Here is a 17,134-nt window from a genome sequence, read left to right as displayed (position 1 = left end):
AGCCTTTGTATTTGAAGACAGAGTAAGCATTCAAGTAAACAAACTAACAAAAACAATCTCATCCAGGAATGTTAATTTGTAAAAAGCCTACAAGGTGCCATTATGTCTAATGAAACACATTAAAACATGTTATAGGCCTACAAAAACAAGTAACCCACAATGAGTGAAACAACTACAACAACTTGTTACTGTTGTGGAAACAACATCTAATGGTGGGCCTATAACTAGTACAGCTAGAGGCTGCAATAGTACAATGGGCAATATAGGCTAAAAATGGTGTGCGCTCAAAGGGTTTGTATGCCAATATTTAAGAAAAAAAGGCAAAGTTGGTTCATGGAATCTGGTGTTGCTAGACTACCCCTGCTGCCGCTAGGGCGCGATATTTCTAGGCTACTGTGTAATAGCAGTCAGGGTGCAAGTTGAGCCAGCCATGAGCTCTCGTGGCCTCGTTTTGTTTCGTTATCTTGAAATAACGTGATAATTTCATGTAAAAACGTGATAAATATCTTGGAAAAAACGTGAAAAATATATTGTTATAACAAGAAACTTTTCACGTAATTACATAATCTTTTTATTTATTTTAGTGTGGCAGCAATACGTTTCCGTAGTTTTCTCATAGCCTTGGAGAGGTTGGAAAAGTACAGGCTGTGTCTGACTTGTAGCCTACCATTAATTAATTAGGCTAACATCTTTGCGTAATCTTCAGTCTGTGGGCAAGGCCAATGCCTGTCTGATAATCTGTAGCCTATGACTAAAATTTAGAAAGACACAGAAAGATCTAGCCAGCAAGTGTATCTGGCCTCATATATTGCTAATGAAACACATTTTAGTTAACTTTCGCCTACATATATTACGAAAAAAGTCCCCACTGCAGTTTCATCTGGAAATAGCCCGTTATTGCGTACAGACAAGCCTACGCCAGAGTCCGTTTCTCTGCCTACGCAGTACACGTACCATCAATTAGTGAATTCCAACTTCCGCATACCCGTTGGCCTTTTGTGCGTGGTTGTCTTACGGAGTGGATTTTTTTGGTACCGAGCGGAGAGGAGATGCACACGGCACTCGAGTGAGGTAACTATATAAAAAACCCGATTTGTTTTCATACACTCCCACAACATGGACCCGAGCAGTGTTAACAACGTGTCGCTAGTTCAGACTACAATCAGAAGTCAGGGGGAATTTAATAAAAGTATAGTTTTGTGTTTTTACGGGGTTGTGTCTTAGCTTCTCAGCTAATCAGTCTATTTCCTGTGAAGTGTCTGGGGTTTGGAATATGAAACGGGAAGCTAACTTTAGCCAGCTAGCGACATGGGATTAACGTTTTTACCCAGTATAGTCTCCGGAGATAGGAGGTCTGTTATCTATCTGTTGTAGTTTTCTGTTAGCTGATGACAATTATCTGTTAATTTGTCTGGCTAATGCTTCGTGTTGAATTAATGCATGGGCTTTGAGGATCCTCGGGACGACATGCTTTTGCCTGCTTAGCTAGTGTATCGCTAGCTACCGAGAACTGCAGCGAAACATCAGCTAATATTAGCTGTCCGATTCAGGTTAGCTAGCTATTGGCTAGCGATTTTGAGTTCAGTCTTTAGTGTGTTCAGGGTTGGATCGGAATCGCAGTACATGCTATATAACATTGTTTGTTCTCGCCCATTCTTGGCTTTGCTCAGTGTGTGTTCTGCTAGGTACATACAAGTGCTACACACGAAATATTTCGTCCATCCGCCACCTTAACGTTAATCTGTTATGCACACCACGTGTGGAAAGCTGTTACTGTAACTTGGCCTTTCTGCTATATGGAGACTGGTTATGGCAACTGTCCGTGTGTTGTGAATGCAAGTATTGCATTTCTCGTAGCCTAACGTAACTTTGTGTCATATGGTACGGCTTGGTAGGTAAACCTTGTTCGTGGGAGGGCAGTACCGTGAGTCGCGAGCCCGGGGACGGCAAGCAAGCTTTCGTTATTCGTTACTGAAGAATGAGCATTGAGCAAGTACAGGTCTCAAGCATCCCATTTGTGCAAATAGCAGCAAGAACATGATTTTCGTTAGCGTTATCTAGCCATGTATGCCCCACACCCCACCGAGCGCCAAATTAAAGGAATATCTGGGTTACCTACATTTTTGTAATGTATCTGTCAACATTTAAGGACCAAAATAATTAGCTGCGGACCTGTATCACACAGCAATTTGGTGATGTAGGAGTCGCGTTACTATTCCTTGCAATACCTTCGGCTGGATTGTTGTACAGCCCATAAATTGCACGAGTAACGTTATCACTCTACGAGTAATAATGATTAGAGTTGTAGGGGTTTTGCGGTGTCTAGAATCTAGTATTAGACGACTTTTATTCCTTGCCAAGCGGGTTTCGCGCCAGTACTGCGTCATGACCACTGATCCATGAAGCGTTCAGATGACGTCATCAATTACAAGCTGGTGTATTTGTTTTTGTTCCGTCATTAGTTTGTCGAGATGGGACAGGCTAACTTTATTACGTGCATATCTTGACCTCATTGGCAGAATAATCACAATTCTCTACAGGATGCAGTACAATGTAGGTCTACTAATTTAATTAAGAAATGTATTACATTACACATTAAGTTGGAGGCTAAATCCTTTATTCAGATAGAACAAAGGGAACAACTGCTTTGCTTGATTCATTTTTTCCAGAAATGTCAAAAACAGTATCCCTCTATTATGAAAGAAGAAAGCCTTGGGTGGCAATTTTAGTCAGACATTAGACATGTGCCATCTTGGACAGTGCCATAAAGGGCCCCATCTCTTCATTAGGTAACCAAACTATTCTTAAGACCCCTCACATGGTCCAATAAAGGTATTGTTTTTAGTGGGATTCCCTTAAGCATCCGTGGTTTTTATATTAGTAGTCCAAATTGTTTATTTGTGTATTGTAGACATTTATTTTTTGTTTTATCTGTGGATGAAATGAACAAGAATTCTGCTGTTTCTTGAATAGCATTGCTTGACTGGCAGAAAAAAATGCAGAATCTTTGTGAAATTGATGCAAATCAATAGGCTAATTAATCAACTCAATGTCTTACCACAGTATCACTTTCCAAGATTCTGGGGGAAAAGCACACATATATGCTTTGAAAAGAAATGTGATGTGGTGGAAGGAAACACTCAGATAGTGTTATTGATTTTCTCTGTGTCACATGGGGCAAGAAGTGTCCAATCAGTGATTATCAGGGGTCACCAAGTCACACTGATGACTGCTCCACAGGACACAGAGGGGAGCGTGGAATGATGTCAGCTGTTGAATCTGGATAAGGTGTCTAACAGAAAAAAACTGCTGGTGTTGTGTTCTAGTAATAATCAGTAGACACACACACACTATCCCTTCAAAGCTTACAGTGTCGCATGTCAGTTGGGTGCAGTCAAAGCCAAGCTGCCATAACATTCAGCCTCTTAATGCCACAAAGACTTTTTCAGCAGGGAAGCCTGTATTCTTTTAGGAGTCCAATTATCTTTGTGTGTGTGTGTGTGTGCGTGCGTGCATGCGAGTGAATGAACAGTGTCTCTGGTCCTTCAGCATGCAGCATGCTTTTTGGAGACGTGAAATGATAATGGGTCTGACGGGCGTTGAAAATCTCCCAGATTAGCGCTCTCCTCCCGATTGCCTCTGTGCATTCCTGGGCTCCGTGACAAAAAAGAAAACAGAACTCATGGCTGATGAGGATACCCTTGTCATTTCTGCTGTTAACAACCTACTGGTCGCAGTTTATTTGCCACATTTGGACCTGGAGTCCACTCTGTCTTAGTTCTTCTCCTTCCTTGCGTCTTCGTCATCTCCTAGACACAGGAAAGATGCCAGTCTTGTGCAATGTAGCGTCCCATGGCTTGACCCTCTGGTTGACCTGTCCAGATGCTCACTCACATACAAAATCTCCTGGACTTTTTCCCCTACTGTAAGTGGCTACTTTAGTAGCTGATTAACTGAAATCCTCCACAGCCAACACCCACCCACCCACTAACACACACGCACACCCTCCACCCACCTATTATATGGTAGTAAGTCACCTGACCTGAGGGGCTCACAACATCTAGACTTAGTGCCATGCTTTTCCAGAGAAACAGCAGTGCCAGAGAGGAGTAGAGTGGGTCTGGTTTTGGTCAGAAAGTAGAGGTAAGTCATCATTTTAAGGCCTGTGTGTTGGAGCTCTTTCAGTCTTAGCTGTGATAGCCCACTGTTTACCAGCTGAGATAACTAACAGTCAGCTTGGGCACTTTCCCATGCTTACAGCACAGCACACCTACAAAGCAAAGCTGGAAATCTCATGATCATACACCTGGACATGGTAGAAGGTGTTGTTGGCAAAACATATTGAGGCATTTCAGCTTTTGGTTGATATCAGCAGTAGAAGCTTGGGTCTGAAGTGCTGTTGGTGAGGTGCATTGTGGGTCTTCTCTGTGAATAATCAGAGTAAGTGTGATTAGTTGTAGTGTGATGTGTGTTGGGCTGATGGTTTTGTACCATTTTCCAGTCTTGGTGAAGAGTTGGAGAAGAGTTCTTAATAGTCTAGTTGGTCGTTACTGGTATGTTGCAGACAGATGAGCTGTTGGAATGATTCATTATGTGGCATCTTGTGTTGTATTTTTTAATGCTGAATATGGATACAGTGCCCTGTTAAATCTGTAGGCTGTATTTTTTAATGCTGAATATGGATACAGTGCCCCTGATCTGTAGGCTGATTAAGTGGTGTCAGCACTTTGTGAACTCCAGCAATGTAACCGCTGCCCTTCCTGCCATATGGTGCATTCGTGTTTAATCTCATTCTCTGTCTTCATAAACCAAGGATGTTGATTACCACTGTACTGAACTGATGCTAAGAATCAAACCCTATAAAACAATGGACTAATGGAAAAGGATGTCTTTTCTTTTTTTCCCACTCCATGAATTTGTCTGAATTCGTAGCTGTTGCTGACAGAATGAACTCCAATGGAAAAGGATGTCTTTTCTTTTTTTCCCACTCCATGAATTTGTCTGAATTCGTGGCTGTTGCACAGCATGGGTGTTTCTGGATTGCCCTGCACTGCCTGCTATCTGACAAACCCAAGTTGTGGGCATGAGCATTTCTGTGCAGTTTGGCCCAGTGTGCCGCCCGTCTGCAGTCGGACGCAGGGCTCCATTTGGACGCAGGGCTCCATTTGGACGCAGGGCTCCAGACTAACTTTCTGCACTGGTTGCACTGGTGCGCCTAACTTTTTTTCTTAGGTGCACCAGCACAAAAGTTAGGTGCACCCAAATTTTCAACCACATCGCATTTAACACCGCAGCAGTAGGGGTGGGCGATATATATCGTCTGCGATAATATCGTGATTGTTGTTTTAACGATGTGCAAATTGACATTATCGAGTATTTTAATTACTTATGGGGAAAAAACACTCTAAATCACGCACTGAAGACTCATACATTCCCAGGAGGTAGGCTATGCGGGAGAAGTGCAGCAGAGCAAGTGTCACGTGATCACTAGTGGGTCACAACGTTGTCCCACGCAGTCTAATGTTTATTTTGTGCAGCGAGAGTAGCCTACTTGGGATTTTATGCGGCTACTTCTGTTCAAGTAGCATTGATGAGACAGTCACGTTTTTTCCTACACGGTATTTTATGAAGAGAAAACATTAGCCTTTGAGTATTTTAATAGTCAGTTGTAAACAAATAACTATTCTCATGTAACTCTTTTGTAAATGGACTGAAGTTCGCTCTAAATATCTATGTTTACCGATTATGCTAACCGTTAGCATCTCTATGGGATTTCTCATATACATTAGCCATACGCTAACGCATTAGTTTCTATTCTGTAACTGGAATGTTAGCCTACGTGATTGCTCTAAAACAAAACATAGAAGGAAATAACTGAGATGTAGGCTACTCTGTTGGTCTGCTCTTAGTTTTACAGTGAATCCTATGTAAAGGTTTGAAAGGAACTTCAGCTTCAGACTTTCTCTTGGGAAACTGTCAGGCCTATTCATCTTCTCTAATGTAGCTGGCTAGACCATGTCATTGCCACACACACAAGTGGGGGCAGAATTGGAAATGTGTCATAGTAGAGTGACAATGCATTGGTTGATTTGGTTAAAAAGTCGCAGGTTAGGTTATTGGTTATTATTGTAATGATGCTATTCATAAATAATGAGCTGTAAAGTAACTCAGACTTTAACAAAAACAAATTTTAGGATATTTAAAGGATATCGACTAATTCTCGTTATCGTCAAAATCACAAAAAATATCGAGATATTATTTTTTGTCCATATCGCCCACCCCTACGCAGCAGGTTCACTTTTTTTCCTTAATTACTGTCCTATATAGGTTGTCCTATGACTTATGATTTACAATTCTAAAAGAAAAGTAACTTAATGAAGTGTTGGTGCTTTAAGTGCTTCACTGAGCTGAAATTTAAACTTAAAACATCTCAAGATGAATTAAATAAAAATAACAGTGAGTAAATTAACAGTGCACGTCTTTTAAGGGCTTCAAACTGCACATCTCATGGCTCAATGTCTTACATACTATCCTTCATGATCTTTAGGCCTTGGCTAAACCAGCTCGCCATGCTAGCATCTTCCATAGAAATGTATTTAAGCACAATTTAAAAAGATGTTCCAATGTGATTTTGCAATGATGATTGCAATAATCATTTGACAGCCCCACAATGCAATTTACTTTTTAATTTTAGTATTTTTAAATTTTCAATAAGAACATCACTATGGTTAATGCAGTAACGAAATGGTAGGCCTATTATTATAGGCTATTGCAATGACTTGCCATGCTCAATCTAAATGTGTCCATTCAATTCCCCGTACACAATGACCACAGTTATACCTGCAGGGAATATTCGGGCTTTAAATGTAGCAGCAATATTCGGTTTGCGCCAAATACCGGATTAAATTGATGCCATCAGAATGAGTTTACACAACTCGCGCGCAAAACGAATATTGCTGTTGAAAACCAGGTTACTCCCTGCATGTAACTGCGGTCAATGAAGCACTCCTTTTCGGCGATATCTGTATCTCTGTCGTTCGGGAAGGCCTTGTATGCATTGTTCGCAATTTTAAGACGTCTTTTCATCTGCAATGACTCCTATAAATTTGCCGCAAGTGGCATTCCTGTACGTCGGGTTTACGTTCAAACTATTTTTCTGGTGAATAATTATTTCGGACTGAACTTGGTGAAGGGAAGTTTCACTAGGCCTATCGTAGGCAACGATAAACTTGATCATCATCTCGGGCTCGTCTGATCGGTTTGCTGCTGCTAGCCGCCGAAAGGCAGTGGGGAGGGGACATTTATCTCGGCCTATGTGACCACACTGTAATGCAACTACATCCACTCTGTTTATCTGACGGGTCTCTGACCTCTCTCTCTCTCTCTCTCTCTCTCTCTCTCTCTCTCTCTCTCTCTGCAGCACACACATTTTCAAATTTACACACAGGCACTGGGCCACAGCCAATCAGAGGGGATGTCCCGCCCTTCACTATCTGTGATTTGTTTAAACCACGATATTGGCCAAATATTTGTCTGTTATTGAACCAAAGGTAGAGTTTCAATGCGGACACTTTTTCCTCTCTCGAATAGCTGGTCGCACTGGTGCGACCTCCGATTTTTTTTAGTCGCACTTTTGCAAAATTAGGTCGCATATGCGACCAAATTGGTCGCACTCTGGAGCCCTGGTCGGACAGCCCGTTGGGTTTGGCGGTGCTGGTCATTGAACAGTCAGTTCTACTGGCTGCACCTTCAGCTGAGATCTGTGGCGTGTTTTTCCCCATTCGCCCAAGTCCTCGGCAAATGCTTGCTGTCCCCTCATACCATCTGCTGCGTGGGGGCCCCATGTGTTAGCATGCATCTGCTCATCGTCTCTCTGCCTTTGGCTCTTCCGTTGACATATTTAGGAAAACGCATTCACATGAGAAAAGAGATCTTTTTCGCATGCACCAATCGAGTCACTGTCGAGTGCACCTTTCTCGTCCTTAATGGATTGTTAGTTGGGATTGCCACTTTTGACGGTGAAAATATCTCCATGGTGCTTGAAGGTGTGACGCTGTCTGGACATTTTAATAAATGCTGAAAAATGATATAAGGGGATAGCTTAGTTGTTGCTCATAGGTTTTGTGTAATGTTACCTAATATGTGTTGATGGGATGTTTGACCACTTCCTGTGAGAAACTGGGAATCATGTGAATAATAATGGCAAGATTGGTATCCTTAAAAGACTTGGACAATGGAGGTTAGACACAGACAACCCTGGTTGTGTGTTTGGGTTGTAAAGGCAAGTGACCCATGTATGTCTACCATGTGAGATAACATGTACCATGTGAGACTTCATTGTGCATCATTTCCTGCATGACACTCCAGGTCAGACTTCTCATGTGTCGACTTCTCCATAAAACCTAGCACATGTGATCTGTCCTTCAGTTTACTCATCTCATTGGGTAAGTGCTTGGTAGTGGATTGAAGGGAATGGAAAAACAAAAGGGAGCGTATTTTCCGCTGGAATGCAAGCGCACGAGAGGGGGAACAATGTCTCCCTGCAGACCTGTACGAGCTAATCCGTGGCCTCCCCCATGCGAGCACTGCAGCTTACAGTAAGGGCTCCTGAGGAATCGCAGGCCGACACGCTCGCCTCGCAACGGCAGAGCCTCACGCATGACTGCCGGGGATGAGATGGGGGGCCTTGTGAGAGTCATATGAGGCGGCTTAAGGGCTCGCTCATTCATCCTCTCTTCCTTTCCTTTTCTCTCTCTGCATCTCTCTCTCTCTCTGTCTCTCTCTCTTCTCTCTCTCTCTTGTCTCTCTCCCTCTGTCTGAGTCGGAAGATGAGCAGTACACCGAGTCTGCAGCCCCCTGCCTCACCTCGCTCCGCTACGCGCCAGGAATGTGCCTCCTGGTCGGTGCCCGCCGGACGAGCCTACTCTCTTGGCGCCTGCTGTTCACTTTTTCTGCCCTGTCCTTCTCTCTTGCTTTGCCATCACGCAAACGTGGCTGCCAGTGTATTGGCTAATGAAGGCTGTAGATTAAAGTATTTAATATACTTCAGCATTTCTCTGTACAATTTGTACAATCGATGGAGCTTCTTTCAAATATCCTCATATTAAAAACAAAGCTAACTTTTAAACTCACTCTGTACCTGATCTTTCCATTATAATACTGGTAAGGTTCTGCCATGTGCCTTAACTAGTAAATGTCACAACTGTCAATAATAAATAGCCTGGTCCTGGTCTTTGTTTCCAACCAGGAAGTCTTAAGTAATGGTGCCAATTTACACACTATTAATCCTTTGATTTTCTTTTGTTCTCAGCCTAAAAAAAGAAAAGAAGGAAATCTGGATAAAAAAGTGGAAATATAAAGGCCAGTGGATCTGAATCAAGGGCCAAGGTGGCGCGTGTTGTCATTACGGTATGCTGGTCTGTAGGGAGTACTCCCATCTCTGTCCTCCTTTCCCTGTTTGTCATGTGGTTGCCTTATGTAATGTTGTGCAGTGAGTTCAGCGATTAACAGGGCTAGGCGTGAGAATATTGTTCTTCAAGACATGCTGTGTGTCAACAACACCACGGTCAAAAGTTTGGGGTCACTGATTTAAATAACAATGCAACTGTTATTTACTGTTATAATCTCAGCTGGTATTCTGTCTATAATGGAGTGGAATGGAAATTTCTAAGTGACCCCAAACTTTTGACCGGTAGTGTAACTGGTAACTGTGGTAACTGCTGGGACTGTTAATCTTAAAATAATCGTTTTAGCTTTGAATGCCTAAACTACTCCTTGGGATTGTGTAGGATGTGTGTGGTTACAAATTGTTTATGTTTAGACAATAGGCCTGCAGGCTTCCTAGATAAACGCTGCTCTGTGTGTTTGTTTGTGTTTCTGTATGAGCGTACTCAGAGAGGTATGGCCAATAAACTAAACTCTACTCCCCTGACAAACACTAAACTGGTCTTTTCGTTTGCAGTGGTGTTGAAGAAGAAGCCCTCAGATATGGTAAGTAAAGCCGTCATGTACCATTCCCTCCTAAGACCTGCCCTTATAACAAACCCCATACAGTGGTGTTAATCCTGTTGCATATGCCTAGACACACACACACAAACAACACACACCATAACCTAAAATCTCAAGAATAAGCAAAGCATTGTGCCAAGTGAAGGGTCATTTAAGTGTTAAGACCTTTACCTAACCATGGATACATCCTTTCCCCCCTCAGATTACAGTCAGTTGTAACATTAGACATTTATCCATTTCCTCCTGTCACTTCTCTGCTGTTCTCAGTAGTGTTGGGCATCGCAGCTGGTGCCATTATACACAGCTAATTTAATGCATTGGGACTCAAGTGTAGTCCTTTAGTGGTGGTCATGTTTATAAGAGAACAGTAGACTATTCAACTGTTTGTTGATTAAGGCCCCCCCCCCCCCCCCTTCATGGATTCCAGATCCCCCATCTCACCGTCAATGGGAGCCAAACCTTTTAGTATTATCTCATGATGAGTTTTTGTAACTCATGATTCGCTTTGCCCTCTCCGAAGCTCTTTCACAAGACGGCTCATGGAAATGTCATATGGGCAACAAAGAAGTCATTGAGAAGCCATACTGGGGCTTGTTTGTCAGATCCGCGAGATCTTAAAATAGGTTCCGGTCTTGCCTCATCCTATCTTCGCCCCGAAGGTTCAGAGGTCAACACGGTCTCATGTTTATAAACAGTGTGTGTTGTCGGGCAGCTCTCTGAAGAAGGGTTGTAATCACGTTAATGTTTGAAACCAAAACCTTGGCCATTGTCTCACTCACACACACACACACATACACACACGGTCGCTTAATTCAGTTTTCACACGCTCTCGGGGACGGACTGCTGCACGGTCGAGGCGTAAGTACTCCACGCTTGGGTGGCCGGTCCAGAGCCACGCTGGAAGGCTTGCACTGATTTAGTCACTGGGCATGGAGTCTGCTGTTGTTGTCTGTCTGCAGTGTTTTAAATAGGAATATTGCCAGGCTGAAGTGTGTTAAATTGATTAGACTTGTATCCTGTGTATAAAGTCTCTATTGTTGGTTCAGTGGCGATGTTTGTATGCAAGTGTGAGGACACTATTTGTGCATGCATCTATGCTAATGGAAAGTGAAACACATGGCAGTGTTTTGAGGATGTAGCGTTGCATATATCCTGCCTTTAAATACTCATGTGAAAGGTCAGTCCTGGATGGGGTCGATTAGAATCGATAGTTGTTGAGCGGTTTAGTTGAGATCCTAAGTTACTGTCTCATCATATTCTGATATATTTTGTCTTTACTTTAAGTACCACGACCAAAAAAAACACCTGTTTTACTATCTCTACATTGACCACTATTGCTTCCTCATGAAATTTCCACTCAGAACTTCATTCATTTCTAGATTATATTTAGATTGTGCGTGAAGTAAATTCCTTTAATAACCTGTTTTGATTTTGAATTAAGGGACTTTATAAACTGCCGTTGAAACAATAGGATATTGCAGTGGTATTGGCTGATTAAACCCTGGCTTAGGTTTCACGTGTTCTACACCTGGCTAATTAATTGGACTCAGCCACTTACTATGTAGAGAGAAAAAATAAGGTATTAAAGGCTGGCTTAGAGGCTTTATAACCCATGATGGCAAGATAAGAACAATTCAGTGTGAAACTAAGGTTTGCAGTTTACAGATATTGGGAATTGTAAAAACTAAAAACTTACCCATAAAAAATGTACCTCCAAGGTACTGCAGTCTGAACCAGGGATCAATACTGAATAGAAACGTTATTGCATTTAGGGCAACTAATAAGAGGAAATCCTATGCACTCATTTCTCTCTCTTGTCTATTTTAAGCTCATAACATTTTGATGTTTTCCACTGTCTGTGTTAATGTCCAACACTCACAGAACTGTGTCCTATCAGTATTTTTATTAGTTTGCTCCTAATTTACTTTTAACTGTAGTCTCCATTTCCACTCTGTGTGGAGACTGTGTGGTTGCATTGTATAGAGCAGTGGTTCTCAACGGTTCTCGTGTGCTGAGAGGCAAAGTGAGGTGTACCTTAGGATTTTGAGGAACCTAATGTGCTTTTATACAGGTTCATGAAATAGGCTATAGAGCTAACAATGACACAGCCTCTTGATTAAAAAGCTCAATCAACATCATGTGAGCATATGCCCAACACTGTGGTCTCCGCTCTTGAACACACTGTGTAGAGAAACATATGGGCATGAGAATGAACCTGTTATTTAGATAATAATGTGTGTGACATACTTCACATTCAGTAACCATTAGTCGATGTGCCTTGGCGGTTTGGTTTGATCTTTGGTGTGCCTTAGCCCCAAAACGGTTGAGAACCTCTGGTTCATTGTTGCATTGTTTGTATGTCCCCTCAGGACAATGTATTAGGGCCTCATTTGAGTTTTTCTTGAGAGCTTTCATTTGACTTTGGTTTGGTGGAGGAGAGATCCAGACCTACCCACCCTAAACCAGTCTGAGCACAGGATGCTTTTTTCCCCAATAGTCAGCTGTTTTTCGATGTAGACATGATAGATTCCACCGCTACGTACAGTATGGTGTTGTTTGTAATGCATATCTGTGCATTCTCCAGTCTGTGGGAAATCAGCAGGTTCATTGCAGATAGCCAGTAGCTCATGTCCAGACTGTAGGTTGGTCTTCACAAATGCTGTGGTCCCTGCCCAGCCGTCACCAGCCACGTAGCTGATAGCCTGTAACATATGCTATTTTTCTTCTTTATTCATCCTGTCTCGAGTCTGCAGTGTCGAAAGGTGTCGCACACACACCTGAGGTGATTCAAGGTGAAATACGTGACTGCAGTCAGGGAAGGTGCTGTGTCTGAATGGGAATTATGGGCATTATTAGGCTTCCATCCACTAATTTGGAGCTTAGTTAAATAATTTAAAGGTTTTTCTATGTTTCGTGAGGTCTATGAATGGGTTTTTGGATATTACAGATCTTCTAGGAAATCTGGTCCCTAATCTCAAGGCTCTTTACTGTAAAGCATTAACCCCCCCCCCCCCCCTGCCCACATAATCTAAGGCACTTGATGGGGTCTGGAGTGGCCATGCCTCACATGTATGTGCTGGAATGCTAACTCAGGCGTTGCCTGCTTGAACTTTTCACTATTGATGAACTTAACTGCTGCAAGAGCTCTGGCGTTTGTGAGTAATGTTATGAGCCGTGTGAGGTTGTGGCTGCGTTTCCCCCGGGGGGTGTTTCATCCCAGCTGTGTGGCCATTTGCTCTCCACTCCTCCGCTCCTGTCCCCGTGCTCTCCAGACACCCCCCCCCCCCCACCAGACCTGCAGGCCTCTCCACTCCTCCGCTCCTGTCCCCGTGCTCTCCAGACACCCCCCCCCCCCCCCACCAGACCTGCAGGCCTCTCCACACAGTCGCATGGAGATCACTTGACTGAAATTACATTTGCTCCTGGCTAACCACATGAAAAACATTATTATTTTTTATTTTTTTTATCTTCGTACTGTATACTGCTGGCAGTATGTGCAGGGGAGAGCTGTCTGAGGGCACGTTGTTGTTAATGTGATTAAATATTAGATAAGAAGATTTTTTTTCTTTCTTGTTTGTGCTGGTGACTTTTAAGTAGCAGCGGATGTGTAATGTCTTTCTTTCTTCCTTTCTTCCTTTCTTTCTTTCTTTCTTTCTTTCTTTCCTGCTTTTCTAAATGAAGGCGTCTCGAAGTGAGGAGAAGATGAGGGTCCATGCACACACTAAGTTCTGCTTCATCTGCGTGCTCACCTTCCTGTTCAACCAGTGCAGCCACTGCCACAGCGATGGCCACCACCACGGGCACGGGCACGGAGGCGGCAGCGGTGACCTGGACCACGGCCACAGCCACGATCGGAGTGACCACGACCACGATCTCGATCTCGAACACGATCACGATCACGTCCACAACGACCTGCAGATATCCCAGGCGCCGTACGTGGGTCCGTCGGGTCAGCCTGTGGCGGCGGGCGACGTTGGGGATGGCGGGGTCAGCGAGGCGGAGCAAGAGCAGCACTACTACATCCAGAAGCTGTTCCACTACTACAGCCAGGGCGACCAGCTCAGCTTCCACGGCTTCCAGAACCTGCTGCTGAACCTGGGCCTGGGCAAGGTGAAGGTGGTCGGCGTCAAACACGACGAGCATGACCACGTGGCTCATCTGGACCTACTGGACCATGCTCGCCACCATGATCATGACCATGACCACGACCACCACCATGGCCACGGCCATGACCATAACTCTCACAGCCACGGTGGGAGCCACACCACACACTCTCACCACCACCACCAGCACCCCAATACTGAGGCCGGAGGAGCGCACACCACAGCCGGACAGGGCACCTTCCCCTGTAGTCCGAACAGCTCTGAGCCTACCGTGGACAGTGGCCCCATGGGCCGTGACGATCACGATCACGCTCAGGACAATGAGCACAAGCACACCCATGATGACCATGGTGATCATAATCACACCGCCGCGGCCAGCGACCGTGCGGCCGACAGCAACGACTTCAGCCAGGTGCCTGAGCAGGTGCAGGAGGAGGGTGGCGACCATATCCATGACGAACAGTCGCCGCCCCACCACCACCACGACCACCATCACAAGCATCCGCACCCACACCCCCACAACCACGAGCACCGCGCCCCAGCCAACAGCACAGACAGTCGGATCCCCGGTCCCCGGGCACCCGCGCCCACACAGCTCCCGGCCCAGACCACACGGACACCGCAGAGGGCCACTTTGGGCTCAGGCCTCCAGGAGGCTAGCCCGTCGCTAGCTCCAACCCTGGCCCCAGTGACCAAGAGGACCAGGAAGCCGCAGAGAGTCAGGGGAGGCCAGCGCAACAGGAACAGGCCAGCGACCACTACTGTGCCTCCCACAGCGGCAGGACAAGACCATGGACACGATCATGACCACGATCACGACCACGATCATGATCACGATCACCATGACCACAGCCATGACCATCACGACCACAACCATGACCACAGACATAGTCGCTCCCGGAAAGAGAAGAGAGAAGTGCCAAACAAGGACAGGAGATCGTCCCTTGCAGAGCCTCATTCTGACAGTCAGTTGCACCAACATGACGAGGTAGGCCTTTTGAGTTCTCCAACTCAAGGTGCTTCTAAACATGGAGAACCAAAGACTGATAGTCATACCTCTGCTTTATGTTGAATTCATGCCATGCTACACTCTGGGAAACAACACAAACTGTGTTGTCCCTATCTGGACATAGAGATGTGTTAAAAACAGTGTTTGTTGTGTTGTGTTTTCAACACATTTGTTTTAAGAGTTTATATTAGAGTGTCCTGTTTTCATAAATTTAGAATCATTAGTCTCATATAACACATGCAGATTGCAGATTGTTATTTTAATATCCTCTCCTTTATCCTATCCTTCAATTTTCCTTTCACCCCCCCCCCCCCCCAAGTGCTTGAACCTGACTCAGCTGCTGCAATATTATGGGCTGAGTCCACAGTCCACCATCACCCCCCAAGAGTTCACCTACCTGTGCCCTGCCCTGCTCTACCAGATCGACAGACGCCTGTGCATACGCCACACGGAGTATGAAAATGTCCAGAGTGAACAAACCGGTACGAGAACTACCTATGTTTACTTGATGAGCAACTTTCTGCTAATGTTATTGTTAGAGGTGGGAACAGTGTAGTGCAGATTCAATTATTTCACAATATTAATATTCCTGGGGAATTATAAAGCATGTACATGTAGTACAGCTGTGAGGGCTCAATTACGTTCAGTAGATCATTGAATCTCAATCAGTCTCATGAAAATGACATCTATACAGTGTGCTGTAAATGCATTGTGAAAAAGAACAGTTTTTACAAACAGGATTTACAAATAGAGCTACAGCTACAAAAACAGACACCGAAAAGACCACAATGTCTCAAAATCAGTTGTTGTGACATTTTACAATTTAACCAGGTGGTCAGTCTATTTTTCAGTGAAGTAGATGATGATTTCGGTGAAGTAGATGATGATTTCGTTGAATAGCACATGGCCTCATGCTTTGGCATGGGAGGTCCTGTTCTTGATTGAAGGCATTTGTGCCATATTTGTGCTATCAAAACCTTGTTAACAATTTACTGAGGACAGACATGGTGTTCTGCCAAAACTAATTCAAATATAATTTCCTCTCGGATATTGCAGCCTTTTTCCAGACAATATGGTCACAAACTGCACATGTACTGTAGGTGTCACTGCTCCTGGTATTCCCACCAGTGCAGATACTTAAAAGTCTCTCATAAAAGTTGTTTTTTTCCCCTCTTGGTGTGTTATCCGCAGAACGCGCTCCATGGCTGACTGCTCTTATCAATGTGATAACCGGTGGTAATTAAGTTGTTAACACCTGAGACTTTGAGTGGTATTCAACCAAAGAGGACACGGCCTTACGGCCATGGAGTTTATGTGTGGGACCTGTGTAGGACCAAGCAGGCATAAATCTGCCACAGGACTAACAATGGCTGGTCCAAATGAGCAGTTTATCTATGGGCAAAGATAAAAGTGAAAATGCTGAGAAAAAGGTTTTTCGGTGTGCTTTTTTTTCTGGCCCATACCAATGCGTTTTATATCCCTGGATGCTCCACTGACCAAAAACAGCAACTTGAGAGCCTTTATCTTCATTACCCATGTAATTTATTAAATGGGCTTGATTGAAAGTTTATATTTAACAACTATCTTCAATGCCAGTCACTTAAGCATAACTTCTACTCAAGAAAGGGTAGAGGATGCATGCAATGCACATTGTCGACATTTAACACTGGATTACTATGTGCTTGTGAAACAAAAAGGATTTCCCCACTTTCACAGTTATAGTGTGTAAGGATTGCTAACCTTTCTCCGTCATATTTAACAGCTTTTACCTCCCGGTATTAATAATTAGCTACAGTAAATTCCTGTTATAATTCAAAGAATCAGAAAGAGGGCTGTATCTGAAGAGACCGGACGAATGATAAAATTCTCTCCACGCTGGTCAGCAGGTCCTAGATCTGCAGGGCCTAATAGCCTGTTAATGAGTGCTTTGTGGTCATCTTGGGCCTAATAGCCTGTTAATGAGTGCTTTGTGGTCATCTTGGCCTCTGTGATTGCATTTTCCCCACTGGTTGGC

The 17,134-nt window shown here is 44.0% G+C and overlaps 1 protein-coding gene across 10 annotated transcripts in view; it reads left to right on the top strand.

The window, feature by feature from the left end:
* Positions 1-17,134, top strand: part of slc39a10 (solute carrier family 39 member 10) — a 29,909-nt gene that overhangs the window by 2,947 nt on the left and 9,828 nt on the right. The window contains exons 1-5 of one of the 10 annotated variants that reach the window (XM_076264433.1): positions 1,015-1,071; positions 9,311-9,408; positions 9,962-9,990; positions 13,690-15,099; positions 15,440-15,602. In XM_076264433.1, the coding sequence (XP_076120548.1) occupies positions 9,988-9,990; positions 13,690-15,099; positions 15,440-15,602 (1,576 nt within the window). In that variant the 5' untranslated portion in view covers positions 1,015-1,071; positions 9,311-9,408; positions 9,962-9,987. Of the gene's footprint in view, positions 1-1,014; positions 1,072-1,112; positions 9,163-9,310; positions 9,409-9,961; positions 9,991-13,689; positions 15,100-15,439; positions 15,603-17,134 lie in introns of those variants that run through there. The other 9 variants (XM_076264435.1, XM_076264432.1, XM_076264428.1 and 6 more) reach the window with 9 other exon arrangements.

Source organism: Alosa pseudoharengus, unplaced genomic scaffold (assembly GCF_046254945.1).
Source record: "Alosa pseudoharengus isolate Yale_2024_CS ecotype anadromous, Long Island Sound unplaced genomic scaffold, YU_APseudo_1.1 YU_APseudo_1.1_scf_3, whole genome shotgun sequence".
Taxonomy (NCBI): Eukaryota; Metazoa; Chordata; class Actinopteri; order Clupeiformes; family Clupeidae; genus Alosa; species Alosa pseudoharengus.
This window is presented reverse-complemented; position numbering and strand designations above follow the sequence as displayed.